This window comes from Pleurodeles waltl, chromosome 1_2, assembly GCF_031143425.1.
Source record: "Pleurodeles waltl isolate 20211129_DDA chromosome 1_2, aPleWal1.hap1.20221129, whole genome shotgun sequence".
Taxonomy (NCBI): Eukaryota; Metazoa; Chordata; class Amphibia; order Caudata; family Salamandridae; genus Pleurodeles; species Pleurodeles waltl.
The window spans coordinates 1,288,367,643-1,288,386,643 of NC_090437.1; the positions used below are offsets into that span (position 1 = coordinate 1,288,367,643).

The following is a 19,001-nucleotide window of genomic DNA, read 5'->3' on the forward strand; positions in this document are numbered from 1 at the left end:
ACCACCTTTGAAGTCATACTCCTAAGAGGTACAGTTTCAGAGTACCTGGTGGCATGATCCACCACAAGTAAGATATACCTGTTGCCTGCCTGTGAAGGGGGGTTGAATGGATGAACTATGTCTATTACCACCTGCTCAAATGGAACATCTGTGACTGGTAGAGGCATTGACAATGCCTTAGTCCTAACTCCAGTCTTACCATTCATTTGGTAAGAGGAAAAGGTTCTACAGAAACTCTCTGTATCTCCGTGCATCCCTGTCCAGCAGAACAGAGGGTCCAACCTATTCTGGGCTTTTCAAACCTCTAAGTGTAATGGTAAGAGTAATTTGTGGACTAGTAATGACAGGAATTTCCAGGTAGTATCTCCTCAAGCTTAAGGTATTCCTCTCTGCATAGTGCGGAAGGCTCCAGTATCCCCCAGGGCAGGCACTTTCCTCACATTGATACTGATGTCCTGCAAACCTCCAATTCTGTTAGGATGAATGTGCTTCAGACCATCTAGGTCACTTTCCCAGATTTCCATAGCTGCTAGGTTGAGCGCAACCAGTCCCTGCTTGCTGTCACAGGTGTTGCTCTGCCAAGTTCCTTCTTTTGATAATCTTTTAAAATGTTCCACCTTGGGACACTTAAAACAAATCACCACCTTGAACTTAGAAGATCTTCCGTGCCTCCCTTCTTATGATGCTCCTTCCTAGACACACTATTATCCTTCCCATGTTTCCTGGGCCCATGTCTAGTTTCATGGGAATTACCCTGGCACTTATCCCCAGTATGGAACCTGTCTGTGGAGAATTCTTCTTATCTTTGGCTTAGAACTGTGCTGCTTTAGCCCTTTGTGAACTCTGTAATGGAACCACTTATCACTTAACACTACAGGTTTTGTTGGATACGCCCTGTCAGATGAGAATGGTATTGCATAAGTGAGGTAGAGCACTCCTCCTTGAATTGCTCTGCTACCATCAACTGGTTAAGGGACTGAAACTCCTTGGTATCCATTACACTTATCCACTAATTCCAATCATGCAATACACCATGAATCCAACTTGCCTCAGCCCAAATCACCTGAGAGCTTGTTCATTCGCTCATAGACCATTTGATCTGCGACAGTCATCCTCTCAATGATAGCTGTCCCCTCCAATAGCATGCGCCCCGTTTAGGCAGCTGCTTTAGACATCTCATTTAAAACCTGTGCCTTACAGGTGACCTCAAAGCTCAAAAGCCATTTCAAAACATCCTGACCTTCCACATACACATGCACAAGATCTTTTAAAACCTTGGCCACCACCTGGCCTTAACTGGATGTAGAGTCATTTATCCCTCATGGAGTTGTCATTGCTGCAATCCTAATTTTCTTTCTCTCAAGGGCTATCTTTTCCCTATCCAGCGCTCTTTTCTTAGCTCTCTTCTATTATCCTTCTGTTTCTCTTCCACTTCTTTCTGTTTCTCCTCTCTCTCTCTTTCTCTCTCACAATTCCTCTTCCTGGGCCCATTCCTCCTGTCTCTCCTCCTCCTCCTCCTCTCATCTCAGTGAGCTTGTCTTGGCTTCTCCCACTCAACATCTCTGTCCTTTTCAAAGTCCTCAGACCTAGCTTTCTGAAGGGCAAACTGCATTTTCAGGGTTTCTGCTAGACTTAACCCGACAAAGGGATTTATTGCTGGAAGTGGTGACAGTGGTACCCTAGAAATTAAGGGCCACATGTACGTACCATTTTGCACGGCGCAAACGGCGAATCGGGCCGTTTGCGACGTGCAAAATGCACTTTGACATGTACCAAACCATTTTAGTGATTCGGTAAACTATTTACTGAATCGCAAAAAGGGATTGCGAGTCGCAATTAGGAAGGGGTGTTCCCTTCCTAATTGTGACTCGCAGGCCCATGTATGATTGTTTTGTGACCGCGAATGCGGTCGCAAATCCCATTCACAAACAGGAAGGGGTCCCCATGGGACCCCTTCCCCTTTGTGAATTTCAGAAAAACATTTTTTCAGAGCAGGCAGTGGTCCTATGGACCACTGCCTGCTCTGAAAAAATGAAACGAAAAAGTTTCATTTTTTGTCTTTGAAATGCATCTCATTTTCCTTTAAGGAAAACGGGCTGCATTTAAAAAAAAAAACTGCTTTATTTAAAAGCAGTCACAGACATGGTGGTCTGCTGTCTCCAGCAGGCCACCATCCCTGTGAGAGCCGCCATTTTCAAGGGGGTCGCCAATTGCGACCTACCTCATGAATAGTCATGGGGTGGGCATTTGCGACCCCCTTGCGAGTCGCAAATAGTGTCATTGACACTATACAACATACAGTTTTGCGACTTGCAAATTGCGAGTCGCAAAACCAAAGTTTGGTACATGTAGCCCTAAAGGTGGTATACACACCCAAGGTATTCCAGAAAGTAAAGGTAATGAGGGTACTGGTGAAACTCTGCAAAATGCATTAGTCACCGTGGGTTTGGGATATATCTGTGCAAAGGGGATCCTAGAGTATGGATCCATGGTGCTCTCTTCCTGGGTACCCACTATGGTTCTCCCCCAAAGCCAACAACAGCCTAGTCCCATTCTCAAACTGGTCCCTAATGAAATTAGCAAGGACCTCTCTGTCCCTACTCCTGGTAATCCTTCACTTTCTGCCCCTACATAAATCCTTCATCTGATCTATGGATATGGTGCTAAGGTCAATTCCCAGCCCTGTGTCCTTCAATGCCTATGCATGTCACCTGAAGCAAAAAAATGGACATATTGCAGAACTGGGACAAGTTGGAAATGGCCGATGCCACGTCTGTATCTTTGACTCCAAAACGTTAGGCATCCCACTGCTTTCCACCAATTGTCAGAACCCCTTTCAGAGGGTCACTGGGCACGCAGGGGCTACTGGGCATGGGGGTTGAGGCTTTTTACTCCTGACCTAGCATGGATCCTGACCAACTGGGCCAAGTACCCCTTCTCAATGGTAGGGGTGGACGAGCAGTCAAAGGCTCCTTGAGGGGGGGATGTAGATACAGTTTAGTGAACACAACTTATAACTCAAAGTGCACTCAGTGATATCAATAAATCATTGTCCAGTCAAATACTTGCTTTTACATGCAAAACAAGTATTTTATTTCTAATTCTACACATTCAAAGATATAACAACATTCATAAGCAACAAGAAAGTACACTTAAGGTTGGGGGCTCAGTGTTTAATTTTGCAAATCCCTGTCCCACCCTCTTCCTTACAAAGTGGTCTGGGTTATTGTCCATTCACTGGTGACTGCATGAAGGGAACGCTCAGGAAAATGTCAAAAGAGTGTATGGTGCTGAAGGACCTTGAGCAGCGAGATCCCCGGGGCCTGCCAGGCCCGTTTCAAGTCTTAAGTGGTCCAGCAGCACATAGGCATTCAGTGGGTGCCCTGAACGCGCTTTCTTGCAAGCTTTGGTCCTTTTTGGAGGAATCAGGCTGCTTTCAGCTTGTATATGCAGCAGCACCGGCAGGTGCAAGCTCTCACCTGAGCAGCACTGCTGGACTCAACAACGATCGGAGGTGTTCTCAGGCTCTGCTGGCACGATAAGTAAAATTTTCCCACATGGGGGGAGGAAATTGGTCTCCGTGCTCCTGACTGGATCCTAGCTATAGAGGGAAGTTCCCACTGCATCCTCCGGGGTCCACGGAGTCAGTTAGGGGGCAGGTCTCAGTGCACAATTTTGATCCACAGTTCACAGCTTCAATTTTTCTGGGAAGCAGCCTGAACTTGGTAAAACTCTGCACCAGAAGACTCTCCTGGGATGTGAGGTTGCCGGGATACCTGCTGGCAGGGCATAGACCTCTCCTGTGCAATCATCGATACCATGGCGGCTGCTCCTGGCATACAGGGAACCCGCTAAGACTCACACAAGTCCTGGCTCTTTGTTGGCACAGTCCCTTCTAGGCATAGGAGTGATCACCTCAAAGAGGCTTGGTGCTCCCCGCATAACTCTTGATACACAGCTCAGACCATGGTAGCCCTCTCTTGGCATACGGGGGCCGCCGAATCACTCCTGCACATGGCCAAAGACCTAATCAGTCCACAGCTGTCTCCCCCACGCCTCGTACAGGGAGTCCTCTCTGGGCTACTCACTGGACCTTGCTTCCTCCAATGCTCTTCTCTTCCTCACAGGGCACACTGGTCTTGGCAAGCATGCTGGCACTCCATGTTCCACAGCAGGTGGTCTTGGTTTCCCTGGGCGATGTCTCCTCACCCAGCAGGGAGATTAGAACACCTTGTATCCCTGTCCTGGTCATAGGCAGAAGTCTTGCAGAGCTTCTGCTCTTAACCTCCCCTTCATATAGTCTATTTCCAACAACAAATGCGATTTAGGGTCTGGGTCTTTGAAATTTTATGTTGGGGCTCTGGTTCTTTTGAAGTGTACACTTGTCTCTCTCTCTCTATCTTCTTCCTGAGATGTTTGCAGAACCCTTGTGATCCATCACTAAAACAAAGAACACGCCTTTGAAGTGTACATTGGGAATCTCTGTCTCTCTCCCTTCCTCCAGTGTGTCCCACCGAGTTCATAGGAATCCAGCAATAAGCAAACTCCTAGGCAGGCCTGGGCCTCCCAAAATGGAACCCAGGGTCGTCCATGTAATGTACGATTGCAGGCACACTTGCATTCAGTGTATATAAACAGCACACATACTGTCCAGACCTGTTACCTGCAAGTACTGTGCCACGCCAGGCGCACATACATCCAGCACACAAAATCACTCTGTGTGCACTGCTCAGTACTGTGTCCTTCCTGCATTGTGCCAAGGTGTGTTATTTGCAAACACACACTGCCAGGTGATGCATACTTCACCCTTCATCTACTGTGCTCCTCGCAAGCACACATACACCCAGTACTTATTTCAATTTTGCACGTGCTGCACAGCACCACATCCCTCATGTACTATATTCCTCTCAGGCGGACATGCATTAAACATACATGTACTGCACAGCACTGGTCTATCCCAGTACTGTACCCTTGTCAAGGACACATAAATCCAGCGCAGTCACCACTCCTGCACTGCACGGAGCTTTACCTACATCTGATGTATGCCAAGGGTGAACTAACCGCACAGCAGTCGAACTCTTAAAGACGTGAGTGAGCCTGTAGGCCTTGCTCCGGTGACACAGGGTCAAAGGGACCTGTTCACTTGTACTGATCACTACACAGTGTGCCGTCACCACTACGCATGTACTGCTTAACAGCTGGTGAAGGCAGAAGTCTTCAACCACTATGAAGATAGCGATTTGGGTGCCCATCCCTGCCCAACAGGACGGCAGTCGTGAGACAGGCCTATGCCATGGCACACACTCATGATCCGTGTTTGTCTGTGACAACAAAAAATCTGCATTAGGGATGCAGATAACAATACATTTGGGCACTCAGGGGTATACGTCTTTTATCATGCAGAGGACTTTTCCATCCCAATAATACTCCTGTCTCCTCGTCTTAGACGCTTACCCTTTTCTGACGTTAGGTTCCCCGTGGGGAGGCCCGGCAGAGACTTCTGCTTGCTTCATGCCCACCAGGAATCCTCAAACCCCTGCTCTAGTTAGACCATGGATACTCAAAGTACAGTCCGGGGGCGCATGTGGCCCTCTTGACCTTTACATGCGGCCCCAGGACAACAGCAGCACTGAGAAACAGCACACAAAAGACATTAAATAAACAGGCAAGCATTTATTTAAAGATTAACTGGTTTTAAATAAAGGAAGTAACTAGAGAGACCGGCACGTGTAACATTAGAAACACCTTCATTTTTAAAGACATCCTGCAGCAAAAGTTTAAAAATATGATAAAGTTTATTAACATTCAGAAACTTTTCACTTTAGTACATTAGATTATATCAGTGCATTGAAACGTATTATTTTAAAAGTGCTAGTTTTCATACATAGATTTAGAATCATATATTCTCCCCCCACCCAGACAACAATGCCAATAGTGAACTAAAGAGGCAAGTCAGTTATGTGCACTCTTTGGGTGGCCTCGGTTCATTGTATACATGAACAACATTATATTTATTACATCAAACACAGGAGAAGGTTTTGTACAGCGCACATCCTGAAGTTATGTATTTCGAGGTCTTCATATATGTGATACTAAAGACAAGCATTTGCAATGCAACGGGTCTCGCGTTTGCTCATGTTAGAGCTGATCGCGTTGTAACCCGACTTTCCATCTATCGGCAAAAGTGCTTTTATGTACGTAACACGAAAAAGTGAAATTAACTGTGAAAAGCGCTCGACTTCTGCCAAGCGAAATCGCGCTAGTAAAATAGAGAAAAAGTAGTCCACGAGCCGGACAGAAAACAGCGAGCCTCGCATGGTTTCTGTACTTGGTCGATGCGCTCGAGGAGGGCTAGCCACCGAAAAGGCATGACGTATATATGCCTTCGACTAATGAAAGCAAGCAGATTTTATCAGGCAAGCCCACGAACCAATGAAAAACACTGACGTGACGTCGACAGGGCTCCGAGCCCTTTTCTAATACCTAAAGCGTCTTGCTGCGATACGCATGCGCGAGCGCATGCAACGCAGGCTCGACCCTAAAAAAGGAGGGAAAGTGAAATAAAACAATTGCCCAGGATCATACTATTTGGTACAGTGGGGAAGCCGGGATTGATGGCAGGTTTTCTAGGAGCAGTTGAGTCATTAGCTGTATATGCTTCGCTTTCCCTACATCCATCTCACCACCAGACCCACCCTCCTGACCACCACCCCGCTAACATCAATGCGGCCCTCGGTTACATCACAGAGCGTACTTTTTGGCCCCTGGGAAAATGTTTGCGAGTACCCTTGAGTTAGACCATAGTTTAGAGAAGTGGCGCCCAAGGGGCTGGAAGTCTCGCGAGACGGGGGTCAGTCTGATGCACAATGCAGGCAAATCCGTGTGAGATGCAGGCAGCCATTTTAAGCACTTCTGGATATACATTTATCCCCTATGGCGCTGCAGGGCTGGCGCACAGATTATGGAGGAGCACAGCCGCACAATGCAGTGTTGAATCACAATTTGTAGAACGGCTGAATATGCACAGCCTTCACATTATAAAGTACAAACGCAGCGAGTGCGTCAAGTCGCCTAACACAGTAATTACAGCACACCTAAATAAAAACAAATCAGTAAACAAAAATGGGGAAATAAATCAGGGATGTGACACATTCCTACTGCTGTTCGCAGATTCTTGAACAACTTTGCAGGAGCATTTGCAGGATTCCCTACTTCAGCTATAATAGTTGGGCCCATTAAACGACCCTGATAGAGCGTTCCATACTAATAATTTACCTGTATTCGGACGCTCTTTAGGCCGATGAATCTTTTGGCTAAGTGGGACTCTCCGTACGCTATATCGGTCAAATTAATCAAATCAATAATCAATAACGAACATAAGCAATACCTTGATCAACATAACACTTAACAATTAATCCAGAATACATTTCGGCAAACCCTGACCTTTCAGTCAGGAATAACCACACCAGTTTATTCAAAGTTAGTAAATTTATTTCCCTATATTAACAAAGCTAGCACGATATAGATGTGTATCAACACCAAATGATAAACATAAATGAACATTAATAGCTGTCCATAACGGCGAAACAGGTGCAATCTATGTAGCATTTGGATCACAAGGCATTCGATAATGGCAATGCAAAGCACTAATACGATAATCTGTAACGAACTAATTGCATACATTTAGTCAGCATAACAAGGTCTCAAATTGCATCATGCAACAAAAGGAATCCTCAAATTAGCATCGGCATGTGGGGCTTCATGCGAAAACAATTTAGCAACATAAATTTAGAAAACTCCTAGCTAGGGCTCAAAATCAGCAGTTGGTTACCTAAAGGAAACACAATGCAATTGTACAATTTCCTTTCATATTTACCAATTACGATCAGCATACAAGGAAGTCTTCGTCTCACAGGTACCGTTTCTCGATCAGCATTGGTACCGTTTCGACCGGCATGGGACGGGGCAAAGACGGGGCAAAGGGGCAGGGGTGGACGGGGCAATTGCCTCACGGCGGCAAGGTAAAACTACTACTTCATGCAAAGGGATCAAAGTTAAAGTCTCTAGGGCAAGAATCATTTAGAATCTCTTTCTCTCGATTAGAGAAAGAATCAAAGTCTCTCAAAATGGCGTCGCAGCAAAGTGGGCCATAATAGCTGCAAAGTCTACAAAATGGCGGGATGTCCAAATAATGGCTGTAATGGCTGGTAACCGCAATAATGGCGGATAATAGCTACTTTCTTCTCGTGCACCTGGTTTGAATAGACAACAGTTCAAATCCAGTAGGGTCTTCCGTTGGAGGGTTCATAGGTTGACTTCAAATTGTCCAATCAAAAACGACAGTTCTCAAGCTTTTACTTAAGCATACATTATCCTTGGAGATGGGTACGCAAGTTGCAACATTTTATACCAATTAACTCACTTTCAGAGCTTCCATTGTCCGCACCTGCAGATCGACCTTGGAGTAAGGAGAAAAATATGCCAGGCTGGCACGAAACCTTAAGATAAGCATGTGAACGATCTCAGTGGAAAAGTACAGCTTCAAGCAAAAATACACGTTTATTAGCACATTGGAAAAATACGAGCATCTAAACCGTGAGACCAGGCAACTAGGCCAAAGCCTCCATTTAAGTCATGCTAAGCTAAAACATTTCTAACGAGCAAATCGTAGCACACGTCTATAATTATGTTGGATTAGTGCAATTCTAATACATCACGTTATATAAAGCACGCTTATAAATGTTGGCAAACTACTCTGAGGGCACATTTTGTCCCCGTACAATCTTTATTTGTTCGGTTAAAGTCACACATGATTATTGCAGCACTACGTTTAAGCGCTAATAAATGAAAACCTTCATTTTCTGCTTCATCAACCCTCAGGCTTCAGGTTCACCAGCATCAGAATTTGAAAATTCCTCAAGCGTAATCCGTAAAATTAGATTTCCACCAGCCCTAAGGAGGTGGCTTATTTCACAGACGAGAACATTTGGGCGTTGTCTGGTGCTTTGCGGCTACTTGCTGAATCAGGTTTCACTTTTCAAAATGTAGTTTCTTTTATGTCTGGGCACGATGGAGTTCGCGGACTCCATAGCTGGTGCAGCAGATGTGCGTAGAGAGTGAAGATTGCCAGGGCTTGGCATGGGTAGCTACAGTTCTTAATTTGTGCTTGTTGTTTCCGGTACTGAGCACCGGCACTTATTTTTGAGGGTGGGGCTTATTCTTCTGCCTCAAGCATTTGCTGCGAGCAACAGACACATATGGAAAAGACAGAGGAAGGAAAAAAGAAAACGCGTAAAAAGGGAGAAAGCAGAAAGCTGCAAGAGTTAGCTGAAGGGGCAGGGAGTGGCTGTAAAAGGAATAAAGAGGCCTGAGATGGCTTCAGGATTACGCTGCCTCAGTATTCCGTGTGCGCACATTTAATTACAGCAGCCGCATGTTTCAGAGGAGAGCTTTGGGCACCGGCACCTTTTTATTTACAAATTAAGCACTGGGTGCCTACCCACCAAAATGCCCTAAAGAGTGGAAGCAATATTAATTGCACTATGTCCCCCCACGACAGAACCCCCTCAACACACTCATCACCAGCTCTGTCTTTGCTGCTGTACGTTTAAGAGAAGGTATGGAGTGAAACACAGATGATGAAAAGCTGGGAGCCCTGCTCAATCTCTGTCCTGCTGCTGCCTTCCTGATCCTTCAGACCTAGGTTAGCTAGAGCACAGCTAGGAGTACCACCAGGCAAGACGAAGGAAGCAGTAGGGCTTCCTACAACTGAGGGTGGAAGACATCAAGGGGCATATTTTAGAGCCCCTAGCGCCACCTTTGCGCCGTTATAGCGTCATTTTCTTTATGCTAAGGCGGCGCTAAAGTGACTTTTCTGCTGTGCCATATTTACAAAGTGGTGCAATATTTACAAAGTGGTGCAATGCATGTATTGCACCGCTTTGTAAACCCCTTGTGTCATATTATGCCTGCGCCAAGTATGATATATGCAAGGGGGGAGTTCCGACACTAAGAGACCTTTAGGAAAGTACCCTCTTTTTAGCATGGTTGCCCCCACTTTTTTGCCTGATGACTGTGTTTTGACTGTGTGCACTGGGACCCTGCTAACCAGGACCCCAGGGACTGTGCTCTCTCCCTTTAAACTTGGTTGCTTGGATCACAAACACCCCACATTTGGCATACTGGTGGACCCTTATAAGTCCCTAGTATATGGTACCCAGGTACCCAGGGCCTAGGGGCACCACGGGTCCCCCATGGGCTGCAGCATATATTATGCCACCCATGGGAAGCCCATGCAAAGTGTTCCTGCAGGCCTGCCATTGCAGCCTGCGTGAAAGGGTGCATGCACCCCTTTCACTACAGATCACTGCTCCAGGTCACTCTAAGTCACCCCTATGGTAGGCCCTCCTAGCCCAGAATGCAGGGTGCAGGTACCAGTGTGTGAGGGCACCTCTGCATGAGCAGAGGTGCCCCCACGGACTCCAGCTACATTTTCCAGGACCTCGTGAGTGCGGGACGCCATTTTACATGTGTACTGGACATAGGTCACTACATATGTCCAGCTACATAATGGTAACTCCCAACCTAGGCATGTTTGGCATCAAACATGTCGTAATCATACCCCAATACTGTTGCCAGTATTGGTTGTATGATTTCACGCACTCTGGGGGCTCCTTAGAGGATCCCCAGCATTGCTCTTACCAGCTTTCTGGGGTTTTCCGGGCAGCCCATGATGCTGCCACCCCTCAGATGGGTTTCTGTCCTCCTGCTGCTTGATCAGCTCAAACCCAGAAAGGCAGAACAAAAGAATTCCTTTGTGAGAGGGGGGTAACACTCTCTCCCTTTGGAAATAGGTGTTAAATGGTTTGGGAGGGGTAGCCTCCCCAAGCCACTGGTATTCATTGAAGGGCACATTTGGTGCCCTCCTTGCATAAACCAGTCTGCACCGGTTCAGGTACCTCCAGTCCTTGCTCTGGCGCAAAACTGGACAGTGGAAAGGGGAGTGACAACTCCCCTGTTGATCACCACCCCGGGGGTGGTGCCCAGAGCTCCTCCAGAAGGTCCATTGATTCTGCCATCTTGAATCCAAGGTGGCCAGAGGCCTCTGGGAGCATCTGACTGGCTAGGTCAGGCAGGTGATGTCAGAGCCCCCTCCTGATAAGTGGCCCCCGGGCTAGGTGATCAATCCCCCTTCCAGGGCTATTTAGGGTCTCCCTCTTGGGTGGGTCCTCAGATTCAACTTGCAAGATTCCAGCAGGACCCCTCTGCAATGTCTCCTTCGACGTCTGCCCACTGGAACCGCAACTGGACTTCACAGGAACCTACAATATGCAGCTCCTGAGACAGCTTCACCCTGCAACATTGTTTCTCCGGCTCCTTGCATTAACTACAACATTTCCCCGGCTGTGCATCCTCTGAGGATGGCAAGTCTTCAGTCTGCATGAGAAGGAAGAAGGAATCTCCCTTGGAGTGAAGGAGTCATTCCCCTGCATCCGCAGGCACCAACTACAAATACGACCGGCTGTGTGGCCTTCCTCTCATCCTGAGCTGCGTGGATCATGCATCATGGGTGGTAGTTTGGAGTGGTACCTTTTGTACTCTCTACCAGCTGTCCAACTTTGTGAAGGTAAGCCTGTGCCTTCCCAAACAGGACACTACCCCTGTGCATCTCGTATCTTAGGGCTACCAAGGCTTATTGGCATCTCAGGCTCCATGTAGCCCCAGCGCCAAGCACTCTTCCCTGTGAAGGACAGCCCTCTGCGTGCTTCTCCTGCAGCGAGGGAACCTTCTTCAGTTATGCTTCATGGGCTTCTCTGTGACTCCTGGGCTCCTTGCCTATGCGTCTTCTGTGGGGGCTGCCTTTTCTTCTGTGGACTCTCTGCCCTGATGAGGGTCCCCTTAGACTCACCCCAATGGATTGAGTCCTCCTGGTCCTTGCTGGTCCCCAGCTCCGAACTTTTTGTCTACAGGACTCTTGCCTTTGCCAAGGCTTGTTGCTGGCTTTTCCATGCCACAGACAGACTGCAATCTTCCTCCCATGTGGGACATCGTCTACATGCTCCAGGAACTCTTCACCGACTCCAGGGCGGCATTCCTGACCATCTTCGTTCCTCTGTCGACTAACTCTTGCATCCCCAGACAGGTGGGTAGTGGCTCCTGCCACACCCAGACACTTCCACGAGAGCTGGACTTGGTCCCCTTCTATTTCAGGTCTCACTCTGCTGGTTTCTTGCAGTCTTGTCTGGGTGTTGCATCATCCTTATTTTCAGTCCTTTTGGCAGTTTAGGGAAAATCCAGTAACTTACTCCTTTCTTCCTGGTCGCAGGGAGGGGGGGGGGGCACTCTGGTACTTACCATTGGGGTTTCCTAGTTCCCCTAGCGCCCCTCTACCGATTCCACTTCCTTGGGTGGGGACCCAACATTCTTATTCCACTTTCTTAGTAAATGGTTTGGTCACCCCCAGGCCTTCATTATTGCCTACGACTTTTCGCTGTTTTCTATTGCTTTTTATGCCTATTTCTGATTACTACTGTACATACAATAGTGAGTTTTCTTACCTCCTATTGGAGGATTGCCTATCTAATAATTTAGTATTTGTGCCACTAAAATAAAGTACCTTTATTTTTGTAATACTGTGTGGTTCTTTCATGTGTGTTGTGTGACTACAGTGGTATTGCATAAGCTTTGCATGTCTCCTAGATAAGCCTTGGCTGCTCATCCACAGCTACCTCTATAGAGCCTGGCTTCTAGACACTGCCTACATTTCACTAATAAGGGGATACCTGGTATAAGGTGATAATACCATAGGTACTCACCACACACCAGGCCAGCTTCCTACAAGGTGAAATTTAAAAGATTTCACTGTGCCATTTGTGGCATAACTTTTAACACCTGCTCAGAGCAGGCGTTAAAATGACACTCCCATAGTAACCTATGGGCCTCCTTGCACTTTGCAGCACTAGAGTCCAAATTTGGGACGTTGGTGTAGCAAAGACGCTATTGTGCTAACCACCAACATGGAGCGCCGTATATATATAGTTGCTAGAAAGGCTATACTGTAGGAAATTGTGTTTTCTATCAAACTTCCTATCGTAGGAGGAACTAATTTACAACCTATTATTTGCTTTTCAGACACAAGTGGCAACAATTAATTTCATATTTAGAGGTTGTACTTGTACCAATTACATGCACAGTAAATCAGATTAATCCCCAGAAGATGCACCAGCAGCTGTGGGACACTTGAGATCTCTAAGTAGATGTGCCAGACAGAACTAGAATGCCAATGGGTACTAAACACACATACCTAAAAGCAACAGTACCAGAGTGCTGTGCCTTGGGTTTGGGAAGGACTATTGCTTACCATAACATTAAATAGATTATAGGCTCCAGAACTCTGAAAGCAAGCTTTCTTGGTATTTATTGATAACAGGAGCACTGCACTTAAGTGGTTAATCTGACATTGGCGCTATTTTTAAGCACCACTTCCACCCTCCATCCCACAACAAAAGAATTGCACTCATTCTCTGAGAATCTATGCAAAGAATGATTACTGTGTTTATGGTAAATAAAACAATGTAAATTCTAGAAGCCTTTGGATGTGTCCGGTAGACGCTTGGGATAGCCATCTGACTAGCAAGTGCAGTAACAGGCACACACATAGGTTTTTCAAGAGAATGAGACACTGACCTTCCATCAGTGTGTGGTGCACACTCCAGTAGATGCTGAGACAGTGCTTCTCCTTCTTCATTCCTCGCTTGCACTTGCATCCATGCAGCTGGCTGGAGAGCAATGCTGTCACTGTGCTCCTGCATTGACTTTTCGCATCCGGCCCTAGTTTGTTGGCGCCGTTGCCTGCAATGCACTGCCGGAGAGTTCGGAACTTAGAGCTGCAGCTGGAGTCATGAGTGCAGGCCTCGCCCGCCTGGAGGCAGTCTCTGCCAACTGCATCCACCAAACCATCTGGAGAAGAAAGAAAAAGAGGATGGAGGTGAGGTTATCAAGAGGAATCTGGAAATACATGTAGATGTAGAGCATCATGGCCTGCCTGGCCCACCATTCACCTGTTGTTTGGGTGCAACCTTTACTCTTAGAAAAAAACATTTAATACCACATAGCCAGGACCTGTCACCCAGGTAAATGAACATCTGTCTGTGAAGAGTTTAGAAGAAAATATATTGCATAGTGATGCTGGGTTATAACACCAACCTTGTTTCATTTGACAACGAAGCCCTGTGAACAAGGTGCAACTATGTATGCAAATAACAATAAACGTATGTTAATGAAGTGCAGTGTATTAAATTATTTGTATCTACCACTAATAGCATCTGTTTATATTATCTCACTCACCTATGATCATTCGACCAAAGACCTTTAGATAAAGGAATATAGATATATCAGTGACTGAGTGGGACTATGTCGCTTCTTCTGCCAGTGTGGTATGCCTGGTGGAGATGGACCACTGCCTTGGTAGTGGACTGCCAACAGTGCTACTGTGGTGATCTGGAGCTAGGGGCAACATCTGGTGGAAAGCTGCTTGGACACTAGTCAACTGCAGTTGTGTTGGTGGCAGCATGTTCCACCACCATTGTAGATGTTCAGAAGACCAATAAATGCACCCTAACAGAACCAGGCAAAGTAAATGTAGCCAATTTCTTGCATGAAGTACAGTAGCAAAGGTAACAGTGGCACCAACATGCAAATGTGTTTGAAAGGGAACGCCTTATAGCAGAGTGCTCCACGATTGGGCACCTACACTAAAACCTGGTGCATCAGCTTTCACCTGGCCTTTCTGTAATAAAAGATATTGTATCAATGGTAAAGTACCACTAGCAGTACAGCACCACACGTTACATAATATAGGCCGCAGAGCCTGCAATGGGTGTATTACCCAAGACGGCTACGTTACCGGCTAAATCTGGGGATCACTGGCAGAATATTGGAATCAACAATATTGTGTGGACAGAATATCGTGTCAAAAATATCGAGGACCAAAATATCAAGGAGATAAGTGCAAATATATAACTATAGATTTACTATTCTTGACTCCACATCTGTGTACCTTGAAGATAGATATATGTATATATATATATATATATATATATATATATATATATATATATATATATATATATATATATATCTATCTTCAAGGTAAATATATGTGGAGCTATATAATGTAAAACTTTACTTACCTACAAAAATGTACTTTCACAATATTTTTGTCCTCGATGTTCTTGACACAATATTTTTGGCTCCCTTATTCTGATTGAGTCCCTTCGACAGAGGAGGAAATATATACTTTGAGACACTTATATGATACAATTAACAAGCAGAAGAGTCCCTATGCTTAAACTAGACACACAGCTCCTCTCCTCTCACTTTCACAGTAAGCAGTGCACAGGAAGCTGTGTCTTCCTTGAGAAATACATTGGGAAATAACCCTGGAGGGACTTGGAATTCTAATCCAGGAGGATAGGTTAGATTCTTCATAAGAGCTGTGACTGAGTTCCCACCTGTTAAAATCAATCTCACACAGGTAGGTGACTTTGTATCTGTTAGGAAAATATTGGCTCACCATTGGTAGCTTGGATCAAGCAACAAGTCATGCCAAGAGAAATAGGTGTGATGTTGGTTAATCTGCTAGCTAAAAAACAATACAAAATAATATCTAAATATTTAAATGTTTAAAATAATGGTTTATTAAAAATCAGACAACTCGCGTACTAGTAAGGAATTTGGTAATACATTGAAAATAGTATGGTGAAAAAAAAGCATGAAATAATCACCTAAACCTAACTAAAATGAGTCAAAAATAGTCCAAGGTCATACAATGGTCTTGAAATACACTTAGAATGAAATCATTAAGATGAAGCACACTGCCCCATCCGAAAGGGTAGCGTTGAGCCACAGCCAGCTCAGTGTCTCAGATCTGATGGCTGCTGCATTGGTACTCTGGCTCAGAGACCCAAACAGCTGAATCCCTTGGCTGGAAATGAACAACAAATAGAGTTTGATAATCTTGAGTCTCTGGCATGAAGCAACTCAGTGTTAATGAAAGTTCTGCAAGCAGATGCCCAAGTACAGGCCAAACCATAGAGTACATCAGGTCACGACAAGGCGAAACTTGTTGCAGGAGGCTGAAATTTTGGAGCTATGGGCGATGTTGTGCAAAAGTCTCCAAATGGGTGTAGGTGCCTCTCCAATGCATGTTGGAGATGTTCAGAAATACCCATTTCATGTTGGAGATTTGTCAGTACCAGTTTGGCTGATCTCAGTCCTCTTTCCACTGGATCACTGAGCAGTCGCTCCTCTGGTCAACTCTTTTTTCAGCCACACAGGCTTCACGTGGCAGATTTCTCAATAGACAAACCACCCACATCAGGCAAGCTTTTTTTGGCTCCTCAATAGCCAGGCTTCTTGGGACAAGTTGCTCTAGTAGGCAGCATCTTCTTAGGAAATGGGTCTGTGAGAAAATGTCCCTTTGTTCATGGCCACCCCTCATGACTTTTACTGCTGGTTTTTAGACTATGCAGACTGGGGCACTGCTGTCTAGTGCCCAGTGTATGTGTTCTGACCCCTAAAACATGTTGATATTGGCTAATCTGTGACTGGATAATTTTACTTTTCTATGAGGATATAGTAGATGGTGCAGAAATACGCCTGAGGCATAATAATTTAAATGTCACCTCTGGACTGCAGCACTGATTGTGCCTTCCATTAGTGCGACAAATGATAACATGGCTTAGGTCATACCATTGTAGCCTGCCTGTGCAGAGTAAACCCTTTTCACCAGGTAAAACTCCCTTTCAAATCTCAGTATCGCAGAGAAGTGTGGCACAATGGTTAGAGCAGCAGACCCTGATGCAGAGATTTGGCCCAAGACCAGGGTTCAATTCCTGCCTTGGTGGGTCTTTGGCTCAATTCCCTTGGACTGGGTAATTCTCGGCTCTGTGCCTCATCTAATTAATGGGTCCCACTCTGTAACTCTGGGCAATAGCTTGCTTAATCTCCACAACAGCGCTTGAATGCCTGGCTTCACCCTGGGGCTGTCCAGGAGTGTGCACCTCACAGGGAAAAAACCAGGAGGGGTTCCACAGTGGTATGCATACAGCGCCTTGAGACCCTAACAGGTGAGTAGTGCGCTATACACGGGTTAAGGTTTTTACAGTATCTCACCCCTATGTTAGCCTTGTAATCACAAGGTAAAGTGTATGGTATTTAAACGTGGGAAATGTAGATAATTACTGTTAGCAAACCAGTACAGTGACAATGGCCCTAAATGCTATTTTCACCGTGGTAGACCTAGCTGTCCTATGTAAAAAAACAGAGTGCAGATTCAAATACTAATACTGCCATCTCAGGAATGGGACAAGCTAGAACTATTGGTAATAGCTATTAGAAATCCAACTGAATGGTAAAAACAGACTTCTAACAAATGGCAAGGAAAATAAACTTTTAGAAAGTTACCCTTTACCTGCCTGAACTGTTAGAATGCCAATTAGGATAAACCTCTGCCAGCTCTAGGTCTGCGCTCACACCTGGGAATATGTATAAAAGAAGTGTGAAAGGCCTCCCAGGAGCAAACAACAGGCTGTCCAGAATAGGCAGAAATGACACCACTGAAAACCGCAGAATGTTCAGAATCGGGCTCTGGGCATCCTGATGACGCCACACTGTCAAATTCTGCTTAAATGTTCTGTTGAGCTACATGTAACACTTGAGGCACAGTTGAAAGGGAGCAAACAGGATCCTAAGATAAATCTTGAGATCCCCTGCCTGGTTGTTGAAGGATCCTACTAGATCTCTGCCTGGGTTTGTTGCGGGTACAGTGTCTGCGTCAAACTGGATTTTAGTGTTAGATGTGGAACACAGATGATTTCTGTATGACGCTCCTGCATGCACCCCCAGCTCTCAGAGCCCTGTTTTATTGTGGCGAAGACCTTTGCCATCTTGAAAGTGCCCCGGCACATGGCCTGTTGGGCCTGTTTGCAGGTTGCTCCTGGGACCTTCAGCCCATTGGTTGGGGATTTCTCGGGAGTCACCCCCACTCACTAACTGGTCCCAAACATAAATGACATGAGCCATTAGTGGCTTCAATTCAGCAAAAACCCTTCCAGCAGAGTTCACAGTGGTGGAAATACAGCCAAAGAGGCTTCTCTATTTAGGGCAGTTCCTCTGGCGAGATATCCATTGGCCTTTTTTCTATATATACGTTTGCCATGTGAACCAAGGTAGTTCCTGAAAGGAAAGTGAGCAAATTCCCCCATTTGATGGTAGGAGTTCACAGCACATCTTAGACACTGCTTTTGTTTTATGCCCAAAAAGAGACCTCGCTTTGTGGGATCTGTCTCTGAATATACAAATTTCTGACAGGTCTGCTGTGAAGTCATGGTGTGGCCGTCAAGTTTTCCCCGTATTGTGTATCCTGTTTGGAGACAGGAGCTGCTTTGGAAAAAAAAAGCCTGCTGATATGGAAAATAGCATTATATCGGATGGAAGCCGTCTCTGCTTCCTAATTCTAGGGTGGTTGACGTGACATGTCATTGTCTAAATAACTCCTTACTCAGTGGTTTATTTGTAAAATAAGTGCCGGTGCCTATATCACTACTCAAACACCCGCAGCTGGTTCTATAAAATGTAAGACCGTGAATAGCAAGTATGCGCATTCCCAAATCCACCTCAGGACTCTTTAATTCGCTGCCAGGCACTGCCTGGCTATCTTGTGCTTACAGGTGTCCACTTTCTTCCTTGGTGACAGATTCTCTGTATTTCTCTTCCTCCGCCTTTCTGTTTTGTTCGTTTTTCCTTCTGTTGGTCTCGGGAAATGTCTGATGTGGAGAAATAAGTGCCTGCCTTCAAAAATAAGTGCCAGTGCCCCCCACCGGCAACTACCGCCTCAAATTAAGCACTGACCTTACATGATTAGTCATTCAAAGACAGTGTAGTCCAGGATAGAGATTGTTCAACCGAGTAATTGGCAGATACCGTGAAATCGCATAGCA

At 45.7% G+C, this 19,001-nt stretch overlaps 1 protein-coding gene across 1 annotated transcript in view; it reads right to left on the reverse strand.

Annotated features, from left to right (window-relative positions):
• The window catches only part of GFRA4 (GDNF family receptor alpha 4), a 532,351-nt gene that overhangs the window by 149,952 nt on the left and 363,398 nt on the right, over positions 1–19,001 (reverse strand). Inside the window, exon 2 of the mRNA XM_069205076.1 lies at positions 13,687–13,959. Coding sequence (XP_069061177.1) covers positions 13,687–13,959 — 273 coding nt within the window. The remainder of the gene's footprint in view (positions 1–13,686; positions 13,960–19,001) is intronic.